General features: G+C 37.9%; 1 protein-coding gene across 6 annotated transcripts in view; it reads left to right on the top strand.

Moving 5' to 3' along the window:
- The window catches only part of TBL1X (transducin beta like 1 X-linked), a 197,275-nt gene that overhangs the window by 132,779 nt on the left and 43,571 nt on the right, over positions 1 to 20,925 (top strand). For all 6 annotated transcript variants that reach the window (XM_051621972.1, XM_051621953.1, XM_051621923.1 and 3 more), the window contains one exon: positions 8,629 to 8,736. In XM_051621972.1, coding sequence (XP_051477932.1) covers positions 8,679 to 8,736 — 58 coding nt within the window. In that variant the 5' untranslated portion in view covers positions 8,629 to 8,678. The remainder of the gene's footprint in view (positions 1 to 8,628; positions 8,737 to 20,925) is intronic.

Here is a 20,925-nt window from a genome sequence, read left to right as displayed (position 1 = left end):
ACACACAAATCCACAGGTATGTGGACAAACAGGCCCTTCTGCATGGCGTGGCTGCTGTGTCTGTTGCTGCCCCTTGCTTGGAGAGTGTTTCCTGCATCCCACAGCTCAGGGGCAAGGGAATGAAACATGAGATTATGGGTATGAAAAGATCTCAACCCCCTTTACACTTCCTGCGCATCACCTCCCTGGTCTCACGGTGCTTATGTGTGTGACACACCTGCTGTGACTGTCCTTACCCTGTTGTGTAGTGGGGATACCTTCCACTGCCACTGGCACCAATATCATTGCAACCAATAAGGTGATAGTAAGTTGTGTTTTTTAAAATGAGGGTTCACCTTACGGTGGTATAGGAAGTAGTTTATGTATGGAAGAGAGTAAAAGCCACACATGGATCTTCTGTCCTTATCTCAGTCTTCAAAGTAAGATGCTCAGGCAAGACACAACCCAATTATGCAGCCTAGTTACCGTGCTCATATGTGTTGGGAAAAATCAAGATTTTGGCCCCTGCTACCAGATACGCACCATTTTAAAAAGCAAAGTTGCAGGATAAAAATCAGAAATAATTGAGAAAGCCTTATTCTGATATGCCTTCTTTTAGGCAAGGCCATTGGGCTGTCTCCCACTTGTCCTTCCAGGCCCATTGCTCTTGTTCCTTGCTATGGTGTTGTCTCATTTAGAATGGGCATAATTCCTGCTAACCGCTGCTTCCCTCACAACAGGTGGCTCCGGGTCTTATTGCAGATTTATGGAAGGTCCGTTTATGTACTGGACCTTGTCCTATCCCATCACACTTGGTTGTCTACATACATTCTTACAGGGCAGCCTAGGGCTCAGACACTTCCCATTGAAGTTTTAGTGGATCTTTATTGTTAGGTGTCAGAGAAACTGTCAACAGCTGAAAAATAACCTGCCTTGTTCTAAGTGTTTAGAGTTCAGCTGTGTTGTTTTACTGATATCTGCGGTCATAGAAAGAATATGGAACAGGTACAACCAGTTCTGGTAGGAACTCGTCTCATCGTATTCCTTTCACCTCAGTTCTCTGTGAATGTGAAGCACAGGTGAAAAATGAAAATGCTAATATTTGCTCCTTTTGGTTTTGTTGACATTTTAGTAAAAATCAAGGTCATTTAAGTGGAAAGTAAAATTTGAGGTAGTATTATTAATAAACTGTTCCACTTGACAAAATTCAAGAAAAGTGAATGTCAATAGAGCAATTGTGCCATCTTTTTAAAGTTGCAATCTTCCTTACGTTTTTGAGCATCTAGCACTGCTTGTAAGATTTAAAATGTATTTCTTGTTGCATTACATACATGGAAATGCATGCACACACAGACAAGTAACTGCACAATCAGATCATCATGTATTTTGGCCTAATTAGTTTGAAACGGGTGGACACATGCTATTGTCCCCCAGTTTGTCCTAATTGCCATTTTGTGCTCATGTAAGGAAGAAAATCCTGATTCTGTTTAGTGGCAGCATTCCCAATTGACTTCAGTTGTTCCAAGTGATGAGGTATCTTGATTCTCAAACTAAATCAAATCACGTGTTTTGATTTCTCAGGCCTCTGTAATTCCTTCTTTTTTTTTTTCATTTTAAAACAATTAATTTACAATCTCTAGAACTACCCTTTCATCAGCCTTTACTCTCACATGCATCTTATTTTTTGTTTCCCTGAGCTTTTTATATGATATACTAACAATGTAAACATTATTTTTGTTTATTTTTAAAAAGTAATAAAACAAAAAATAATTGAAGTAGCCTCTTCTTAGAACTAAGCTATAAAAGAGGTTTAACACAGTTGCACTAATTAAGAAGAACGGTTGGTTTTCTTTGCTTTTTTCCCCTCAGCTAAGTGCCAAAAAAACCAAAAAATCATTACAGGAAGAAGACCCATTCCACTCCACAGCAAAGAGAGCTGGAAAAGATCCACTTCAACTCTTAGAACTGAAATGCTGGAGGCTGATGTAATTAAGTAAACCAGATGAGAACTGAAAAAATATACCTGATCAAACTAAGAGATTATAAGTATGAAAGAGCTGATGCACAGTCCTGCATCTTTTGGTAGAGGAAGTAGAGTTTACTGGGAATTTGGTGATAAAAAGCTTGTCTTTTGTTGACGATAAGTAATTTTGTTCTGGAAATAGTTGTTTAATTGAAAAAGGTTTGGCTAGCTCTTAGAAATTGCTGGAATATCTCTTGTTGCCCTTTTTGTTTAGGAAAAAAAGAACTAAATGGGGGTTTGGTTCTAAATGGCTTTTCAGTTTAAAATGTGACATAATTTAAACAAAAGCAGTATTCATACCAGACACAAAACCTTCCGCAATTATGTTCACCAAAATGTTTAATTTGATAGGTTAATTAGTATTTTTTATTAGGTTTGATTTTTTAATTATTATTGTGTTTATATTTTACTGATATTCTTTCTGAACAAAGTTTTTATTTTATTAAATGAAAACTCCATTTTGTTAGACTTGCCCACATTTGATTCATCAAGAGTGACTGCTTCACTACAGAATTGCAGGTTCGTTGATCACTGCCACATGTCTATAGTTGTCATTCCTTCTACCTCCTCTTTCTTCAGTTGGCACCAGATTTTAAGTGCTGGTATGGTTGAGTTCAGTGAATAATTGTATCAGATATCTAACATGTCAGGATTCAAGTTAGGTTTGTGCCATTTTTCCTGAAGCTCTCAGATAAAGATGAAGTTTTTACTTTTTTTCACCAGTGTGGTCTTACAGACAGCAGTGAGAATAGGGATGAGCTGGAGTTCCTTGAATTTGTTTTGGTTTAGTGTGGCCTTTTTAAAATCAGCAAAAGGTCAGTGTTAATAAGTAGACTTAAAAACAAAACCAAAACCTAAAGAAGAGGCAGCCTTAACTTTTGGTAATGCAGGTTTTCTGACAAGCCTGTTGCCTTTTCTCTTTGAGGTCCCTGTCCTTATTGAGCTGCTATAAATGTCAGTGACAGACCTCTAAGTAAGACAGTACCATTCTCGATGCTCAGTAGAATCTCAGCTTTCATTCTCCAAAACCTAGAAGTTTTTTACTGGGCTTGTGAAGAAAACCTCAAAATATTTACAGTATAAGCGGTGCAAAGACATCTGTGACCCTTTGTAAAGAGCCTAAGACAATAGCTCTGAGAGGTTTGAATTGCCTCATTTGTGTTGTTAAATAGTTTGGATGGCCTGTGGTGATCACTTACAGAACTAGGATAGTTAAAAATTTGCCTTCTCATTAAGAAAGGCCGGAGAGATACAGTGGGGGTCTTACTGTAAGCACATCTTGATTTGGCTTTTTAAGTACATGATCTCCAGAAGGGGCAACTGTTTATATTTTACGTTTTGTTTTTTTTAAAGCAAGGTGCCAACTTCAAGCCTTGCAAAGGTGGAGTCTGCAAGTCATGCATGCACAAGTCGCGTTTTGAATTGTGTTAGCTGTTATTTTGGTGACTGGCATAGGTGGAGTTTGGAAAGAACCATCCTGCGTGCTCCATACCTTGTAATCTGCAGGAATGCAATGGTCTCATTCCTTTGGCAAGATGCTTGTAAAGATGAGATGTTTTACTCTTCAGCTTCATTAAATGGCAGGAGAGGCTGCGAGGGGAGAGGGAGGGGGGTGAATATGCTCTTTCCCTCTCCAGGAGTTCTTTTTTTTGCGTTTTGGGAAAGAAGCATACTGGCATTTCTCCTCAAGAAGAGACAGCTGCAATAAAAGCCAAGACCGAGGAATGCAGTGGTGTGGGCCAAGCAGAGCTCATTAGCCTTTGGGGAAGAGCTGCTGGCTGCTGACTGTTCTGGCTCTATGGTAAGACACAGCCTAGAAATACAGAAGCAGAGGGCTCACTGAAAGTTTCTGATGAAAGTATTTTTCAACAGAAAATACTGAGATGGACTAAGTGACTCGTTTTGTGAAAAGCAGCTTCTAGCTTTGGGAAATGTTTTTTTTTCATTAAACTGAAGTGGATATGCAAAACAGTAACACATTGATTTGGCTATGCTGTCATGGTGCCTTCATAGATATTTTAGGTTTTGTGTTCACATTCTCTGAGATGGGGAGACTTCAGTGGTTCCTGAGAGACATGACTTGGTGCCTTGGACAAGAAAATGGGAGAACTCTGGTTCCCATAGGGCAGGGCATCAAATTGACAACATTAAATATTTGAACTTTCTTGAATGTTTTCGTTGTTATGGAACCTCTCATTTTTGCTGTTTTGCCCCCAAAGCAAATGCACAATTTCTCAATACCCTCTATCATTTTAATGATAATGTTATTGTCATTAAAACTTCCACTGGGAAAAGACATTTTGGACTAGTCTTGTCAAATATATAGGTAAATAGTGCAACCCATCCAGGAGATAAATGAAAATTTGCATGTTTGGGGTTGTTGCATTTTTGAGGAGAGGTTGTTTACTTAACAGTAGTGACCAAAAAAAAAGTCTTCCCAAGAAGCTGATGACTTCTCAGCACTCATTTAAAGCAGACCAGAGCTTGCAGATTTCTTCAGGAGGTAAGACAAGGGCCAGACTAGCCATCTGATTAATTTCTCATCTATCAGGGCTGTATGAAGAAATGGGAAGTACCCAGCTTCCTGTTTAGGTTTCATGTTTAGGTTTCAGTTTAGGTGTTTTCCCTAAACGTCTGGCATGTTTCTGCCTTCCTGACGGGAAGACTGACTGGTAACTCCCAGTCCCTGTGGATGACAATGCTACTTCAAGAAGCAAATGTAAACTTCTTTCTGGAAATAGCCTCAGCTGTTCCCTGCCCTGGGGTTAGGCTGTAGGGCAGGACACAGCCCTTGAGGACCCTGTGAGCTTGATTTAGAAGAGAGGCAGAGGAGTTGTGTCTTTAGATGCTGTTTCAAAGTTGAAGAACTTATTTTCCCTTGATTCTTCAGCCAAATCTCCCTTACTTATGGCAGCAGTGCTAAAATACGCTGGACTAAGGAAGAGCAACCCTTGAGTAAGGGGATGGGATGTAAATAAACTATTCTTGGTAGACCTGTTGAGCGCTGTGCTGTACCATAGCTATAAATGAGGCTGCTGTTTCCAGAGCTACTTGCGTGGTCCATTAGCAAGATTCCCAGTGCTCCAGGAAGGTTTAATTTGAAAACAGTGGTGTGTTGGTGCACAAGGCCAAATCGGGTCTGGTGGTGTACTGCAGGAAATAGGCTGCCCTGGTTGCCCAGAGGACAGGAGAGCGTGCTGCAGCATTAGTGTCGCTGGAGCCAGCTCAACTCCAGCTGAACGACTTAGTTCAGCGAAAGCCAAGCAGCCCTAGAAGCACAGCAATAGCACATCTGAGATAATAACCCAGTTTTTTACCTCTGTATGGGAAGCATTTCTGCAAACCTATCCTGGCAGAACTGAGAGCTGAGTGTTTATTTAAATAAATGTTAAATATTTTAATTTTGCATAATCTTGACAACCCATCCATCGATGGGGTTTGAATGTTTGGGTTCCATTATAATTTGGGAAGCCGTAGCGGGCTTAGCTCACATATTTGGACATTCTCAAATATCTGAAGGATCACAACCCAAAGTTTTAAGGCAAGGCTGAAGTAAATAGGACTTTCCGTTATGTGTTGTTGGGTGCAGAAAAAAGTGTTTCAAGTAAAGAAAATTCAAACACGTGTTTGAATGCTTTTTGTAAATCTTGACATTGTGAAGAATTAAGATGTTATTCCTGGCTTAAATGTGACAAGTTTCCAAAGGCTCATTGTTATTGTTTATAAGCTATATTTTTTTGCTTTTATAAAATGATTAATCTAAGTAATACTGGTCTCCAGAAAAAAAAGGAGACCATCAATTAGCAGAAATAAATCTACCACAATGTTAACTAAAGGTTTCTACAGAAATTTACATTTCTACATTAAAAAGAAATTGTATGGAGGAGAAGGCTAGTTGTTTGTTTCTTATGAATTGGACTTGGAGATACACAAAAGTATGACCCTCTCCTCCCCACCATGTCTTCTGTAGCCTCTTTTATTTGGGGTGTTTATCTTTGGAGAAGAAGGAAATAAAACAGAGCATTAATGAAATCGAGTATGGTCTTTCGTAGCTCAGCCGAATTTCTAATTAATAGATTTCCCTGGGTCAAAGCCAAGATCTGTATATCGCTTTGGATGGGTAAAAGCTTTACAGCTGTGTATCTGATTGCTGCTTTAGCATCTGTGGGAGGGAAGAAACCTTAAATATATGAGTGGGGATTATCTGGTTATTTATGGCATGGTAACAATGTGTATAAAGATATGATCCGGCACATATGTCAAAGTAATTCCTGTTGACTGACTTCAGGGAAAATGCATTGTAAATCCAGCTACTCAGTGTGCTTCGGATTCAGATACAAAGGTAGATGGTGTGGAGGTTTTTCTGGGCCTCTCAAACTACTTATTTTGCAGTCAGGCTGATTTTCTCTGGTTTTAATTTATTTAAGAAATTTGTCTTTAGAAAAACAAAGAAAGAATAACACTCCTCCTTTCCCTTCCCTTTCCCAAAGCACCCCTCTGTATGTGGGAAATACCATGTTAATGTCTTAAATTAGCAGGATGCATCAAGAAACAGCATTCGTAGTTTCCTGATTTTTTTTTAAAATAAAGTTCATTTTACCACAAAGTACGTCATTGCTGAAACTGAATTTTTGTAAGAAGTTTCATCTTGACCAACTTTCCTACCACCAAATTGTGAAACTGCTATTTTAGAAATGCTTTTAGAAGTGTTAAGTCGGGTGTTTCTTTAAACCCATAGCTATAAATTTCTTGATTTATTGTTATCATGGCCATAGTAGCTATACAGATGTATTTGAAGTACTCAGACAGGGATGGAAATGGCTGTACCTGTTGCCGTGAATGTCTGTCTCATTCTTTGTTGCATGCTGATGATTATGCAGAAAGAGGTACAGGGCTGTATTGATTATGCAGAACCAAGTCTGTTTAATCTTGAAGAAGTATGGATGAAATTGTACTGGAAGTGGTCCTATTACTGCCTGCAGCCACCAACCATGGTAACTAAAGCCTTTAAAGCTACCAGTGCTTCCAGTCTCCTGATCTCTGTGGCAGAGAAGTTTGGGCCCATTTTATAGATGAGGGATTGAGGAGGAAAGAAACCAAACGGGCTTCCCAGGGCGATACGTGGCGTGTGTGACAGGACTGGATGGTGGATACAGCTGATGTCCTCAGCAGAATCTTAGCAGAAAGAGGTCATCCTTTCGAAGTAAATGAAGTTATTCTCACTGAGACTGCACGATTTTCAATACTTTGTTTCTTGTTCTCTGTGAAATACAAACTGTAATGTGAAAGACTAGAATACTTGAGGAAGATGTCACCCAAATTAGCAAGCTATGGTTTCTTAGGGAAAAGCAGCATCCGAGCCATTGATGAAAAATAGCAGCCCAGGAGAATAAAAGGCTTACCAGGGTTTGGAAGACCTCCATTTACATACATATGCAGAGACATCTGTTACAGTCATGAGTGACCTGCTGGTTTAAATCATCAGCTGGGGAAACTTGTAGTTGATCAGCATCGCCTGCAATAGCAGGTGCTACTTTAGGCAACAGGAATTACTGAAGAGGTTTTCGATGAACAAAGACCTTTCCGTTTGCCAAGAAGAGACATAAGGGAAATCGAAGCAAACGGCAACACCTATGGTCTTTCATCTGTAGTGCGCAACCAGAGTGTAGCGTGTGCTTCTGTGTCCAAGTCTTTGCACCATCAGTTATAGGTATGGTGTGGCTGACAAAGCTGCAAAGTTTATGTCTGAGAAGTACTTAGGGCTTTTCAAACCAAACTACTTAAGTCAGATTCCCAAACAGAGATGAATCATCAAGATTTAATGGAAAATGTTCAAAACAAATTTATCATCTAAAACCAGTGTTTTTATTATCAGAGTGTATGCCCAAAATAGTAATGTAAAACTGTCATCCTAAAGGTTACGATTACTTAAGTGAATAATTGAAGTTTAATTCTTGCTCACCATTAATCAGCAGAGACATTATGACATTATAACTTTATATAATGCCAGAATATGTGTATTCCTTGTTGGCACAAGCTATATGGCTTTCTCTCTCTCTTTTTTTTCTTTCTCTTTCTTCCTCCTTCCATCCCCCTCCCCTCCCAGTAATAAAATTTGTAATCTCATCTTAAATTTAGATTTATTTCTATTTAACAGGAATTTTTTCTGTAAGGAAAGAATCTGTATTTTCAGTGGATGAACTACTGGACAGAAAACTACATTACAAACTTGGGGCTGCAAAAAGCGTACTATTTTGTGTGTTATACGTGACTGTCATTACCAGCAGTTCTGAAAAGAAAATGCTCACACAGAGCATTGTGTCCAAAGAACCTATAGTAAAGCCACAGAAATAAAAAAGTTGACATTTGCAAAGGCTTCTAAGATTTAAAATGTTCTCTCTGACTTTCTCACATACATTAAATACTGCTCTTTAATTATAGTAATAGGTACAGTACAGCTTGAGTACTTGATTCACAATATTTAATGAATGCCTCACATTGGGATGTAACAGCTCTGCTAACTGCATGAGATCATTAAATACCTTAACAGTTCCCACCTCTATTTTGATAACAAATTTCATAATCAAGATAAAACAAAACCTGTTATTTTCTTTCCTTTTGAACAGAGCGTGGATCACACTTCTCGTAAACCTCATCATATTGGGGTTGGGCTAAGATGAGCATAACCAGTGACGAAGTGAATTTCTTGGTGTATCGTTATCTCCAGGAATCAGGTACATTTCCTGTCTTTCCTCACAACTTCAGGTCATAGAGGAAATAGGAAAATTGTTTTTTTGCATAGTGTTGCTTTAGGAATGTTGAATTGAGTGTTTCAGACTGATAAACTCAGCCTAAATATTTCTTGCACAAATGCATGTTTCTTTGAAATCATGGTCTTGAACATAATACAAGTGCAAACATGCGCAGGTACAAAGTAAACATTGCAGTTAGGCAAAACAAGGTAATCAGTAAGGTTATGTTAACCAATGAGTTGTATTGTCTCAACTAGTCATTTTTGGCAGCACAGGCGCAAAGCACATGGATTGTGTATCTTTTCTCATAGCTACTTGAAATAGTTCTGTCAAATACTTTTTAAGTAAAGAGGGATTGTCTAAATTGGTGTTATATTGGCTGTAAATGGAAATTTGTGTGCAATCATCTGATGGTTTAGAATTTCTTTGGGGTAATTATGTATGTAACATGAGCTGCATAACTGTCAGTGTTGTTCTTAGAATCACTTCCATCTCTATCTGTTTTCATATAAGAAAATAATGTCTTTACAGGATTTTTCCTTTTAGAAGGAAAGTTTCATCTTTCCTTAAAAAAAAAATACACTGAAACTTAAATTTAGGGTTTGTTTTGTTTTTCTAGCCTTGATTCCACTCTTTAACGGCAAAAAATAGGACTTCTCTTCACACATGGAGAATGTGCTGTTAGAGGACGTGAGAAACATTGGCAAAGGGTTTATAGCCAGGATCACAGTTTACCTGGTAGTGGCCCCGTGTTCTGGGTTGATAGAAGTAGAATCGACTAGAAATATTTGGTGTTTCACATGCTGAAGATAACAAATAAAACAAATTTGTGAAAAATACATGTATTTCTGTCAGAAGACTTGTAGCCAATTTTAGAATAAGCCCTCCAGACTTGAGAGATGTCTTGTATAGGACACCAAATCCCATCAGGTAGAAGATGCTCTATTTTGATTTGTTGCTTTCACTTCCAAGACTATTTAAATCACAGGAACCCAAATCCCTATGGAAGAAATCTCCACTGAAGTTGGAAAGAAGATGAATAATACTTTTTCAGGATTAGATCTTTTAAATTTATTCTTTAAGAGTACCATTGTGGTGTTTGTTAGTAGCTATTTTCTCACTCTTAACAACGGAGATTATAAAAATAGTCTAGCTCTGTCATGAAATCAGATTTAAAAAAGACAGAAAAATAACAAAACTAACATTTTGTAACAACAAAACTAAAATTAAAAGTAAGCTGTTGGGTACCACACCAGAAAAGGCTTTTGAGCATTAGAGCTATGCACAGATGGACATAATCGAAGCCTAAATGTTCCTGAAATTGTTTTACATTGTCATATTCATATCATAGGAGATTCTACATAAAAATATAGCAATACATTAACTTTTCTTGATGTGAAAAAAGAAAAAAAGCCTTTTTTTCTTCCTCTTGATAGATCAGTAGGTGGATTGGTGCTAAGTAGTGATTGAGAGGGAGGCTTTATAAAGTCAATCAAGAACAGTGGTATCAGCCAAATGTCAGGAAAAAGTTCTTCTAGTTAACCTGTCTCCCACAAGCAAGCAATCACTTTTGCCATTTTAGGGAGAACTTCACATACAAATTTTCATATTAATTGCAAGTTGTACTGCTTTAATCTTCTTATGTAAAAGGCCAAATGTTTTTCTTGTTTAATCCACACGTATTAGAAGCATTCACAGAAACATTTTATTTCCACTGTTCTATTTTACCCATATAAGAGAGCAGAAGTTGAGGCTAAATATTTGAAGAAATATTCAAATATCCTTCAAACTGAGCATATTGAAATCTAGTTGTAAAGTATTGATTTAGTAGAGATACCTTAGTTTGCTAGGAGTTCCATTATGCACAGAAGACCTGTATCCAATGATGAATCCACCAATCTATTTGAAAAGCTTCTTAGATTTAGTTTGAATTTTCTTTCATACTGTCATTGTTTTTTTCCTAATACATTTTTATATCTGTATTTTCAAATGAAGCAGGGTAATAAGACAAAAATTGTTATACAGCATTTTGCCTCTCCACCTGCTAGTGTAAATGTCATAAGATGTGACAGCAGATGAACCATGATTAATTAATAGTTTCAGAAACAATGCATGCAAAATTTAGAGGGCTAATGTTTAACTACAGTTCAAGTGCACATCTCTACTGTTTAAGGATTAGTTTGCCAAAAACAAGGTTATTGCATTGATTATTTATTAACATTAGCTGAACCCAAAGCTTCTAAAAATTGTATCAATCACAGCCATAAAGGTTGGTTATAAGATTGTACAAAAATTCAGTATTTTTTTTCACAGATACCTGTTGTTTAATCTTGTCCTGTAAAACTTCCAGGATCTCCCATAAAATGTAGACAAATGGTGGGAGAAAGAGCGAACAGCTACATAAAAAGCAGACTGTCCCTATGATATTTCACATATTTTGCAACTGCAAGGCACAAAAGCACTTGAGATTATTTGAAACATTATATCAAAGATACTGGTGTTGGCATCTACTTCATTCTAATCGAAGTTCAGCTCTTCTAAAACTGAAATTGGAAGTGAAATTCAATTATTATATTTCCTCCTTAATTCTCTGTCAGACTAGAAAACTTGCATGGGAGTTTATCAATAGAGTTGAACTGTCTGAACCATTATCGTTGCTTTTTAACAAATCTTGGCATGCCAATGGAAGTTCCAGTGAACTGGAAAACGCAAATGTTGTGCCAGAATTTTTAAAGGTTAAAACAAGATGATCCAGGTAACTATAGGTCAAGCAATATCATTGGAAGGTTGAAACAATATGCCCTCAAACAAAAATGAAAAGATGACATAATTTCTAATGCCAGCCAGCAAGTTCTTAAAGATAATAGGTCTTCTCAAACAAACTTGATACTGCTTTTTCCAAGATTACAAGTGAAGTTGACGGAAATGGCTGGCAAACTTAGATTACTTTATGACATTTATTTAGTCTTGTTGACATGGTGGTTAAAACCAAAATTAAATAACAGTGTGTAAAATCAGTGTAATCCAGGGTTACCAGATGGATTAAGAACAAGTAACAGAAACATCTTGAAAAGTGATCAGAGTTGGGGAATATCCATCTCAAAGGTTGCTTCTAGTGGGAAATCACAGGAATCTGTTCTTGGCGTAGTGCTGCTCAATGGCTTTATCAGTTACCTGGAAGGAAATATGAAATGATTCTCGAGAACATTTGCAGATGGAATGAAATGGTAAGTGGTGTCCCTTGGTGAGTTATACTGACTGATCATGTGGTTTAACAGAAGAAAATACAGCAATGAGGACTGCTTTGAGTTGCCTGCTGGTAGGATGTGTGGTCCAGTGGCAGGGCAGTCAAATCTCTCCAGGACAAGATAGGGCTTGGACAAGTTAAGGCACTAATTGCTTAGCTGTATTAAAATAAATAAGGAAATAACTGCCAGGTGACTGTCTCAGGAGTTTCTTGTGCGCAGAAAAACAAAGCATTCATGCAAAATTTCCATGGATTGATGGCATAGGAATTCCACCACTGAGGTTGCCACTTCCACTGTAGAACCATGAATGCCCCCATTCGTGGCGTATAAAGAAATTAAGTCTTGAATTTCAGTTCACGATTTTTGCTTCCTAACCAAAGGCCAAGTCCTGCAGTGTGCAGTTCGCACCTTTTCAAATATGAGATTTTTGGAGCCCAATTTAAAGTGGCCCAGTTCTTAAAAGTGCTGAGTACACCCAAACATTGTTTATTATTCAGGAGTCAAACTTTTAAGTCAAGTTATAAATATTTGTAGGTGTCTTGATTCAAAGACTACTTTTAAATGAAAATGTTGGCCTCAGTTACTAAAACCAGGCTTAGGTTATGTCTACATTATGAGTGTGGAGAATCTTCCGGTGTGGAGATAGGAGCACACGAAATACTCCTGTGATGGACATAGAAGCATAGAATTATACAGTGGTTTGGGTTGGAAATAAAATTGAAGATCATCTAGTTCCAACTCTGCTGCCATGGGTAGAGACATCACCCACTAGACCAGGTTGCTTAAAGTCCCTGATACCCTTGGCCTTGAACATTGCAAGGACAGGGTGTCCACAGCTTCCCTGGGCAACCTGTTTGAGTGTCTCATCACCCTCATTGTGAAGAGTTTCTTTCTAATATCTAACCTAAATCTCCCCTCTTTCAATTTAAAGCCATTACCCTTTGTCATATTGCTAAATGTCTCTGTAAAAGGTCCCTCTCCAGCTTTCCTGTAGCTCCTTCAGGTATTGGAAGGCCACTATAAGATCTCCCTGGGGCCTTCTTTTCTCCAGGCTGAACAACTCCAACTAGTTACAGCAACAAAGCAGGTGCATTGACTAAGTGAAACAAGCTTTATGAAGGAAGCCACAGTTTTGGCATCTAAATTACATTGATTCACCTTTGCTCGTCTTCGAACTCCTGAGAAGCATACTTTTGCTAGCAGTCACCTTCACTGCTGACATAGTCCTTTAGTTGATTTTCTTCAGTGAAAAACTGTGTTTCTGCAACGCTGTATAGAATTCAGGATATAGAGTTTTCTGGTTTTGACTTGTCTACCCAAAATTATATGTCTTCTGGAAGGAAGGTCAGAGAAGTACTGTGCAATGGGAGTAATAAGGATTCCAAGGAAAACTGAAAAGGAGTGGTGTGGGGATGGCAAAACCAAAGGAATTAAAATCTCTCACATACCTTTTAATCTAAAATGTGCTGCCATCTGCCGTGAGTGACAAATCCTATCACAGGTCCCAATGCTACAGTAAATTACCTAATCAGCTCAACACTTACATTCAGTTATTAAAACTTTTTCAGATTTGGTATTTTTGATGCATTAATCGATTTAATTGTCTTCCTCTTCTAGCACCCACATGCATGTTGCAGTATAGAATCCTTATCTGAAAATCAGCTTCCCAGCTGTCTGCAGCATATACTTCTCTCTAGTAGTGTGTTTATTGTAATGAATGTCTGGCAATGACTTGTTAAGAGTTGAGGTTGTGTAAAAGTTTCCATTTTCACTCCTACATTTTTTGTTCAGTTTGAATTTTTCCATGTTTTATGACATAGACTTGATAAACTGTTTCTCAGTGTACAATCAGTACCATCTCCAAGAAAATAAAAACTAGCTGGATATTCTTGCTAAAAATATGTCAATAAAACTTGGACAATTTACCATTATACTTTGGAATTGTTATTTGTTGTCTTCCCAACCATACAAATTAAGGCAGCTAATGACATAGTGTTTTTCCATCTGTAGATTCAGGATCACAGCAGCATGTTTGTCTGTTTGGTTCACGGTTGACAAATTTTCCTTGGTTTCCTAAAATACAAGATTTTCTTAGGTTTTAAGCATAGGCTCAAGGGCACAGAAGAGCATGAAGCATTCCTATGGATCACAGCAGAAAATAATTTGTGAAGTTATGTTTATGCAAACTTGGGCCTTTCCTGATAATCACATCGAGGGCATCTTATTCTAATTCTGCCTTCAGAAATTATGAGGGAATCCAAAGTACAAATATTCTGAAGCTTCTGGGATTACATAATTGTGATGTCATACAGAATTTTTTTAAAGGAATAACAAAATTTGAAGGAAAATGCCTTCTTTATGACTCATTCTCTTTTTTATTAAAGAAATTTTGTACAAAATGTGAATGTCACCATTTGCTGGGCTAAGTTCTGAGACAAGAGGGAATGACTGAAGATCAATATTCTGTTTTTTCAATTTGTGCCTTATGCAATGGTCTGGATTTACATAAGCCTATGTACTTTTCCTCTGAAGTCCATGCTTTTTTTGTGCGTGAAATATATTTTAGAGTATTTTGAACAACTGTGTATGGCACAGAGTTCCTGAGTCACAGATGAAAGGAGACATGTTGAAAATAATACAGATGAAGCATGGCATAAAATATTGGCATATATCAGTCAGCTAAATTTGCTTCAAAGGTAACTGCTTCCTTGGCGTGGGAAGGCTGCTGCTAGGGAAATGTACAGTGTGTGGGTTTTGCTTAAATTAATAAAATCTACACCATGAAGAATAATTCACAGAAGAATGAATCACTTGGTCACTAAAGACACTAGTCCAGTGTGACAGTAAAACCAACAGTGTGCACTGATCGTAGAGTGAGCAGATAGTGATTTTTCATTTGCTCTTTTTGTTTTCTTAAAGTTTGGTTTATTAGGATCATAGGAGAGTTCAGGCTAGATCTCAGGAGAGGATGGAACCAGAGAAGTTTAGGTTGGCAGGGACCTTTGGACATCATCTAGTCTAACTCCCCTTGCTTACAGCTGTGTCCAGTCGGGTTTTTAGTAGCTGCCAAGTATGGAGAGTCCACAACCTCCTTGGACAGCCTGTTCCAATACTCAGTTACCCTCACGGTCAAAAAGTATTTTGTTTTGTTTCATTGGAATTGCATGTGTATTTCAGTCTGTGCCCATTGCTTCTGGTCCTGTCACTGGGTACCACTGGGAAGAGCCTGGCTCCATCCTCTTTGCACCACAGTGAACAGTGAACTCTTCCAGCCTCTCATTGTGTGCCAGCTGTTTCAGTCCACTGATCATCTTCATGGTGTTTCCACTGCACTCTCTTCAGTATGACCCTGAATCTCCTGTACTGGGGAGCCCGTAACTGGTTGCACTCTACTTCAGATGTGTCTCACCACAGCCAAATAAAGGGCAAGGAATCCCTCCATTGACCTGCTGGCAACACTTTTCCTAGCACAGCTCAGGATCCCTTTGGCCTTCCCTGCTGCAAGGGCACATTGCTGGGTCACGTTGAACTAGTCCAGCCTCCTGCTCAATGCTGGGGGGCCACAAGATCTTCTAAAGAACCTATGCATAAAGGTGCAGTTAACACAATAGTCACTGGAATGCTCTTGAAGCTTAGCTATGTATGTAGCTATGCTCTAATAGTAGGGATGGAGACCTTTTGTTTACTGAGGGAAATATACATCCTTGAAATGACATCCTGCCAGCCAAAGTTAAAACACTCATTTTAGTGTTGTTTCAATAACAGCTTATGACTGCATTATTTGTGGATACATACAGGTTATCTCTGGCTCTTGGGCTGTATCTCTTCTGCCTGCAGTGTAGAGGAACTGTCGTTCATAGATCAAACTCGGCTGCACTGATACAAAGATGCTTGGTTTTTTTGCTTAGCCTCTACTTGCACATTTACTTTTGTGCTAGTGGAACTGGGTGCTGAACAGGTATTATGGAGTAAATTAAACAATACACTTTTAGGGAAATATGTAAAAACTGGGTGTTTAAACCTGGCTTTAAAATTGTTGTGCCTTAATATTCCTGTTTGAATGTGGGGTTAATACTACGTACAGTACCTTACAGCTGATGGTAAAAGGTTTAAGTCTTAAAATGTATTTAAATCCTCTGAGGACAGACTGTTACAGGTGTGCTGGGACACTACTGAACATTATCTTTCATTATTTTATTATCTTTCTACAGTCTACTGGTGAATTTATAAGTAAATATATATAGATGAATATATATATCTAATTGCAATATGAACAAGATGCTAACTGTATTATTCAGGAACTGATGTTAAGACTGAAGGCAGGGTTTTTTCACCTTTTCAGCTGTAGAATGGCTAGGCTTTGGAGCAATAGAAAATCCATTTCTAATTCTCATGTTTTAGCACAGATCTGATTTGTGGGCATGCAGCCCTATTTATATGATGTGTTATCCTCTTTACTACTCAATTAGAGTAAAATTCCTTAAGCTTATCATCCAAATCTCTGTTATACTGGAAGTTGGGTATATATGAACCTTTCCTGAATATATTTAAGATAAATAAATCCAAGGCGTTGTTTTAGGAGTGGAATATGTGTTAAACTGACTCATGGATAAAAACACTTGAGAAATTTGACCCAAAAATGTTTTGCTTTAAATAAAAGTGTTTCCTAAAAGTCACCCCAGAAAGAAAATTCCTGTCTAACAAGAAACAATCTCTAACTGTATGTATTGCATATAATGTAACATAATATATATAACCCCTCTCAGCATAACATGTATGTAGTAGAAATAGTTTACTATCAAATGAGTATATAAGAGGTTTTATGCTGCTCCTTTTTCATTTTTTTTTTTAAATCTCTCCCCTGCTTTCTGTATTTCTTTTAAATTAAGGAGGAAGTGGTTGTGAATCCAGAGTGAGATTGCCTCTGAATTTGAAATTAGGCTTCACAGTTGTAGGATGAGTGACTGCTGAAAAGACAAATCCATTTTTCAAATAAGAACTGTATTATTATGCACAGTTTCTCTCTCTGCTAGTAATTGTTTATTCTCCTTGTGAATACTAAGTACATTTTAAGAAAATCAGGGTCAGCATTAGAAGACAACAAGCTTTATTGGGCTGCAGCACCAAACCCATTTTTTAAAAAAACTTACCAAAGCTATAAATCTTGGGAAGGACGAAGCAGATAGGTTAAAGGTAAATACTTTTCCTAGCTTCCTTTAAAGACAAGCAGATTAGTTTCTAAGACTACAGCACCTCTAAGCAGTGTGAAATCATGTGAGTCAAAACTACATTGTGCACTTTTTTTTGTAGAACAGTGAATATGTACCAGCGGTGCTTGATGGTTGGCTTCCCAAAATACAAATGCCTCAATGGAGAGGAAAGAGTATTTTTACAGCTATAGAAACTATTGGTTTTTTTCATACTTTTTTCTTGTTATATTTTCAATGGAATGTATGAATGCCATATTTATGTGCACAGACTTGGGGTTTTGTGACCAGATATCTTAATTTATATATGTACACATAGAAAATAGTTTCAGATGTTTTGTGGTGCAGTTCAAGAGATCCTTTTGAAAATGTCTTCCTGTGTCGTTTACTCCTGTTGCATGACAAACTCCTGTTGCAATATAAATGCCATGTAAGAAAAGCAGTACTTGGTGCAGAATTTTCTAAGTTCCTTTGAAGGAAAAAAATACACGTTCTTTTGCCAGTTGAAAACCCTACTTACTTGGTATTTTCTCCTAGGTCTCTAGACAGTTTTTCAAACTTGGCTACTTTAGTTTTTCTTTGGCATGAAAATTGCCATTCAGTGTTGGATCTCAGACACTGAGTAAACGTGGTGATTTTAAAGCTACGAAACCATAAACAATTACACTTTTTCAAATTTATTCCATAGCATAGATTTGGGTTCTAATCACTTCATGTCTTGTTTTTTAAAGCTTGCATAAATGCAGGATTATAGGAGTTTTAAGAAAATAGGACATTGGGTGGAAGGTAGATATTTATAGGTCAAGATGGCTTTGCTAGTAAAACCCATGAAGTGCTACACATTTGTCAATGTACTGCTTTTCCTTCTGATTCTCCAGGCCCAGTGTAAGAAGCTGTGTCTTGCAGCTTTGCCAGTTTTGCCAATAACCTGCATGCTGGGTATTTTCTGCCTGTGCAGCTCTGGCAAATCATCCCTCCTTACACCTACCCAGCACAGCTGCATTAGGACTCTCTCTGTAGTCACCATCAGCAGAAATCATCCTGGTGTTGAAGTTCCTGAATGCCCAGGATGAATGCCCTGAATGAAGCCCACCGAGTGTCAGTTGTGCTGTCCTTCTTGTCTCCACTTACAGGTGTATATCAGAACTGATAGAACAGCTTGTGGAAATACATTGTGAAGTATGTATGACTGTGAAAGTCCCTCTGTAAACGTAATCCCTAAAAGAATCAGAGAATCATATGATAGAATCACAGAATGGTTTGGGTTGGAAGGGACCTTAAAGATCATCTAGGTCCAACCCCCTGCATGGGCAGGGACACCTCCCACTACACCAGATTGCTCCAAGCCCCATCCAGGCTGGCCTTGAACACTTCCACAGAGGGAGCACCCACAGCTTCCCTGGACAATTTGTTCCAGTGTCTCACCACCCTCGCACTAAAGAATTTCTTCCTAATGTCTAGTCTAAATCTACTGTCTCCCAGTTTAAAGCCATTTCCCCTTGTCTAATTACTACATGCCCATATGAAAAATCCCTCCCCATCTTGTCCATCCGCAGAAGCATGCATGTCTTTTTGGATGTTTGGTTGCATGGACAGGGCTAAAAGATAACAGCATCCCATTAATTTAGAAGGAAAATGTTTTGGTTTTTTTTATTCTTGCCATGGCCTTTTAAGTTATTTCAAACCTTGACTGCAGTTGCATTAAAGTGCTAGATCTGTGTTGACATTTATTCACAATTGTCAGTCTAGTTTACACAGAGTGAGTGAAAAAGGGGATTCTTTCAGACCTCGTTTTCAAAAGATTTTTTTTTAAGTTCCTCTTTCCATTGCTCATGTTCTGTTTTCTGTCTGTATCGTATTTCTCTTTTTATTAATTTGCAGCCCTTGAGAAAGGCTTAAACAGTGAATGCCAAGTACTGCTCATCAAAAGATCATTTCCAAGTTGTATTAATCTTTTCCAACATATTTTCCTGCATAAAAAAAACCCTGCCAAAAAACATTCTTTGACACATAATAAAATCATTTTGGCTAGCAGACTTTTACTCTGAATTCTTGGCAGGAGATGAACAGGTCAGATATCCAAGAAAAAAGGGTGTTAACGCTTAATAATAGTGAATAATTGCTTCTACAAAACTTTGGGTAACCAGTCACACTGTAATTTTGGCAACTGACACAAGCTACACTTCGGGATCCTTTCTTTATATTTCCCAGGGACTATGAAAGAGCTTGTAATACAGGATGCATTTTCCAGGGTTCTGGAAATAATTTTAATTGTTCAGCAATCCTGATATTAAAACAAATGTACAAGCCCTATTGTTCAGCTGATTTTTCTAAAAATATATTTCAACTGCAGTTCTCTATTTTAAATTGCTAATATGTGTCCTTGTTAAGCCCTTTATGTAATTGCTAAGGTAAGTCTTCAAAAATAAGTAGGCACTGCCAAAAGCAGAGAGGCATTCTAGGATGTATTACTGAGAAGGAAAAAGCTCACCTAGGAGAAGGATCTCAGTCTGCTGGGAATAATAAATATGATGTGTAAGATTTTTGCCCAACTTTTTTCTTTTTTTTTCTAACTGTTTATCCAGTCTTACCAGTGGCTTGAGGCACCAGACACTTGTAAATACAGCCAAATGTATTTTGGAGAAACCAGTGTCCTTTTTGTGAAGACTCTGCATATGTACACTGGATTTTTATGATTATATTTTTATGGATATATAATAATGTTTACACAGAAATCTAAGGAGAAGCAGGGAAAGATCCATGTTACATTGTCAGTTCTCAGCGCATCGCAGGAGAAGTACTGGACTTGAAAATGGCAGGTGCAGCCAAGTACGGTGAAGAACATCATTATATATTCTCTTGGACAATGGGCAAGAAATTATGTCATTAACCTCAGGAACTAGATCAGAATGTGTTAGACTGAGGATTAAGAAAATACAGTTGCTCTAAGTTAAACTGTTTGCTTCTGGGTTTGCAGCCAGAAATTGCATTCAAATATGCCCTCAATTATACACACCCCTTGCTTCTCTATGCTGGTAAATCTAGACCTGAAAGTCTTAGTGTTAACTGTGCTGTTTGTACATCAGTAGTATTTGGAGGAGAGATTATTTTGTTTACAGTCATGTTTCACTACTTAGTGGAATAGTGGAAAAATTTACTATTTAGTGGATTTTTTTAAACTGCAGTGGTAGGGCTCTAATTTATTTCAGATCACCACATTGCACCACTCTTCCCTTCTTGCCTTCCTGCTTAAATGGCAATCCCAAGACCCAGACGTCAAACTTGGGAAGATGTTTTTCCATGGGATGCATCTGGTTTCTTTGGCAAGCATCTGTGCGGGCAGCTTTGGCGTTACTTGTGTTTGGTAACATGGTAAAGCTGCCGATGGGACTGTGTGAGGACATCTTTTCCTCCTGCGTCTGATTTTCTTTTGATTCATTACTCTGTTCAATGTTTCTACGTGATGTGTTGAAATCTCCCAGGATTTTTGCTCATATATACCCAGTTATGGTCATAAAAATTACTTTCCTTTATCCCCTTACAACGGATTTTTTTTCCCCTGTAGCCTGTGTACCTATAGTCAGCACTTCAGTGCCTTCCATTTTTGGATGAATTTTGCATCAGTCAAAGTCTCAGCAGTAATGCCAGGTACAATACTGCCTTAAGAAAACAGGCAGTCATGCAGCCAGAAAAAGGAGATTGCCAGTAGATCCCAT

Source organism: Apus apus, chromosome 1 (genome assembly GCF_020740795.1).
Source record: "Apus apus isolate bApuApu2 chromosome 1, bApuApu2.pri.cur, whole genome shotgun sequence".
NCBI classification, from domain to species: Eukaryota; Metazoa; Chordata; class Aves; order Apodiformes; family Apodidae; genus Apus; species Apus apus.
This window is presented reverse-complemented; position numbering and strand designations above follow the sequence as displayed.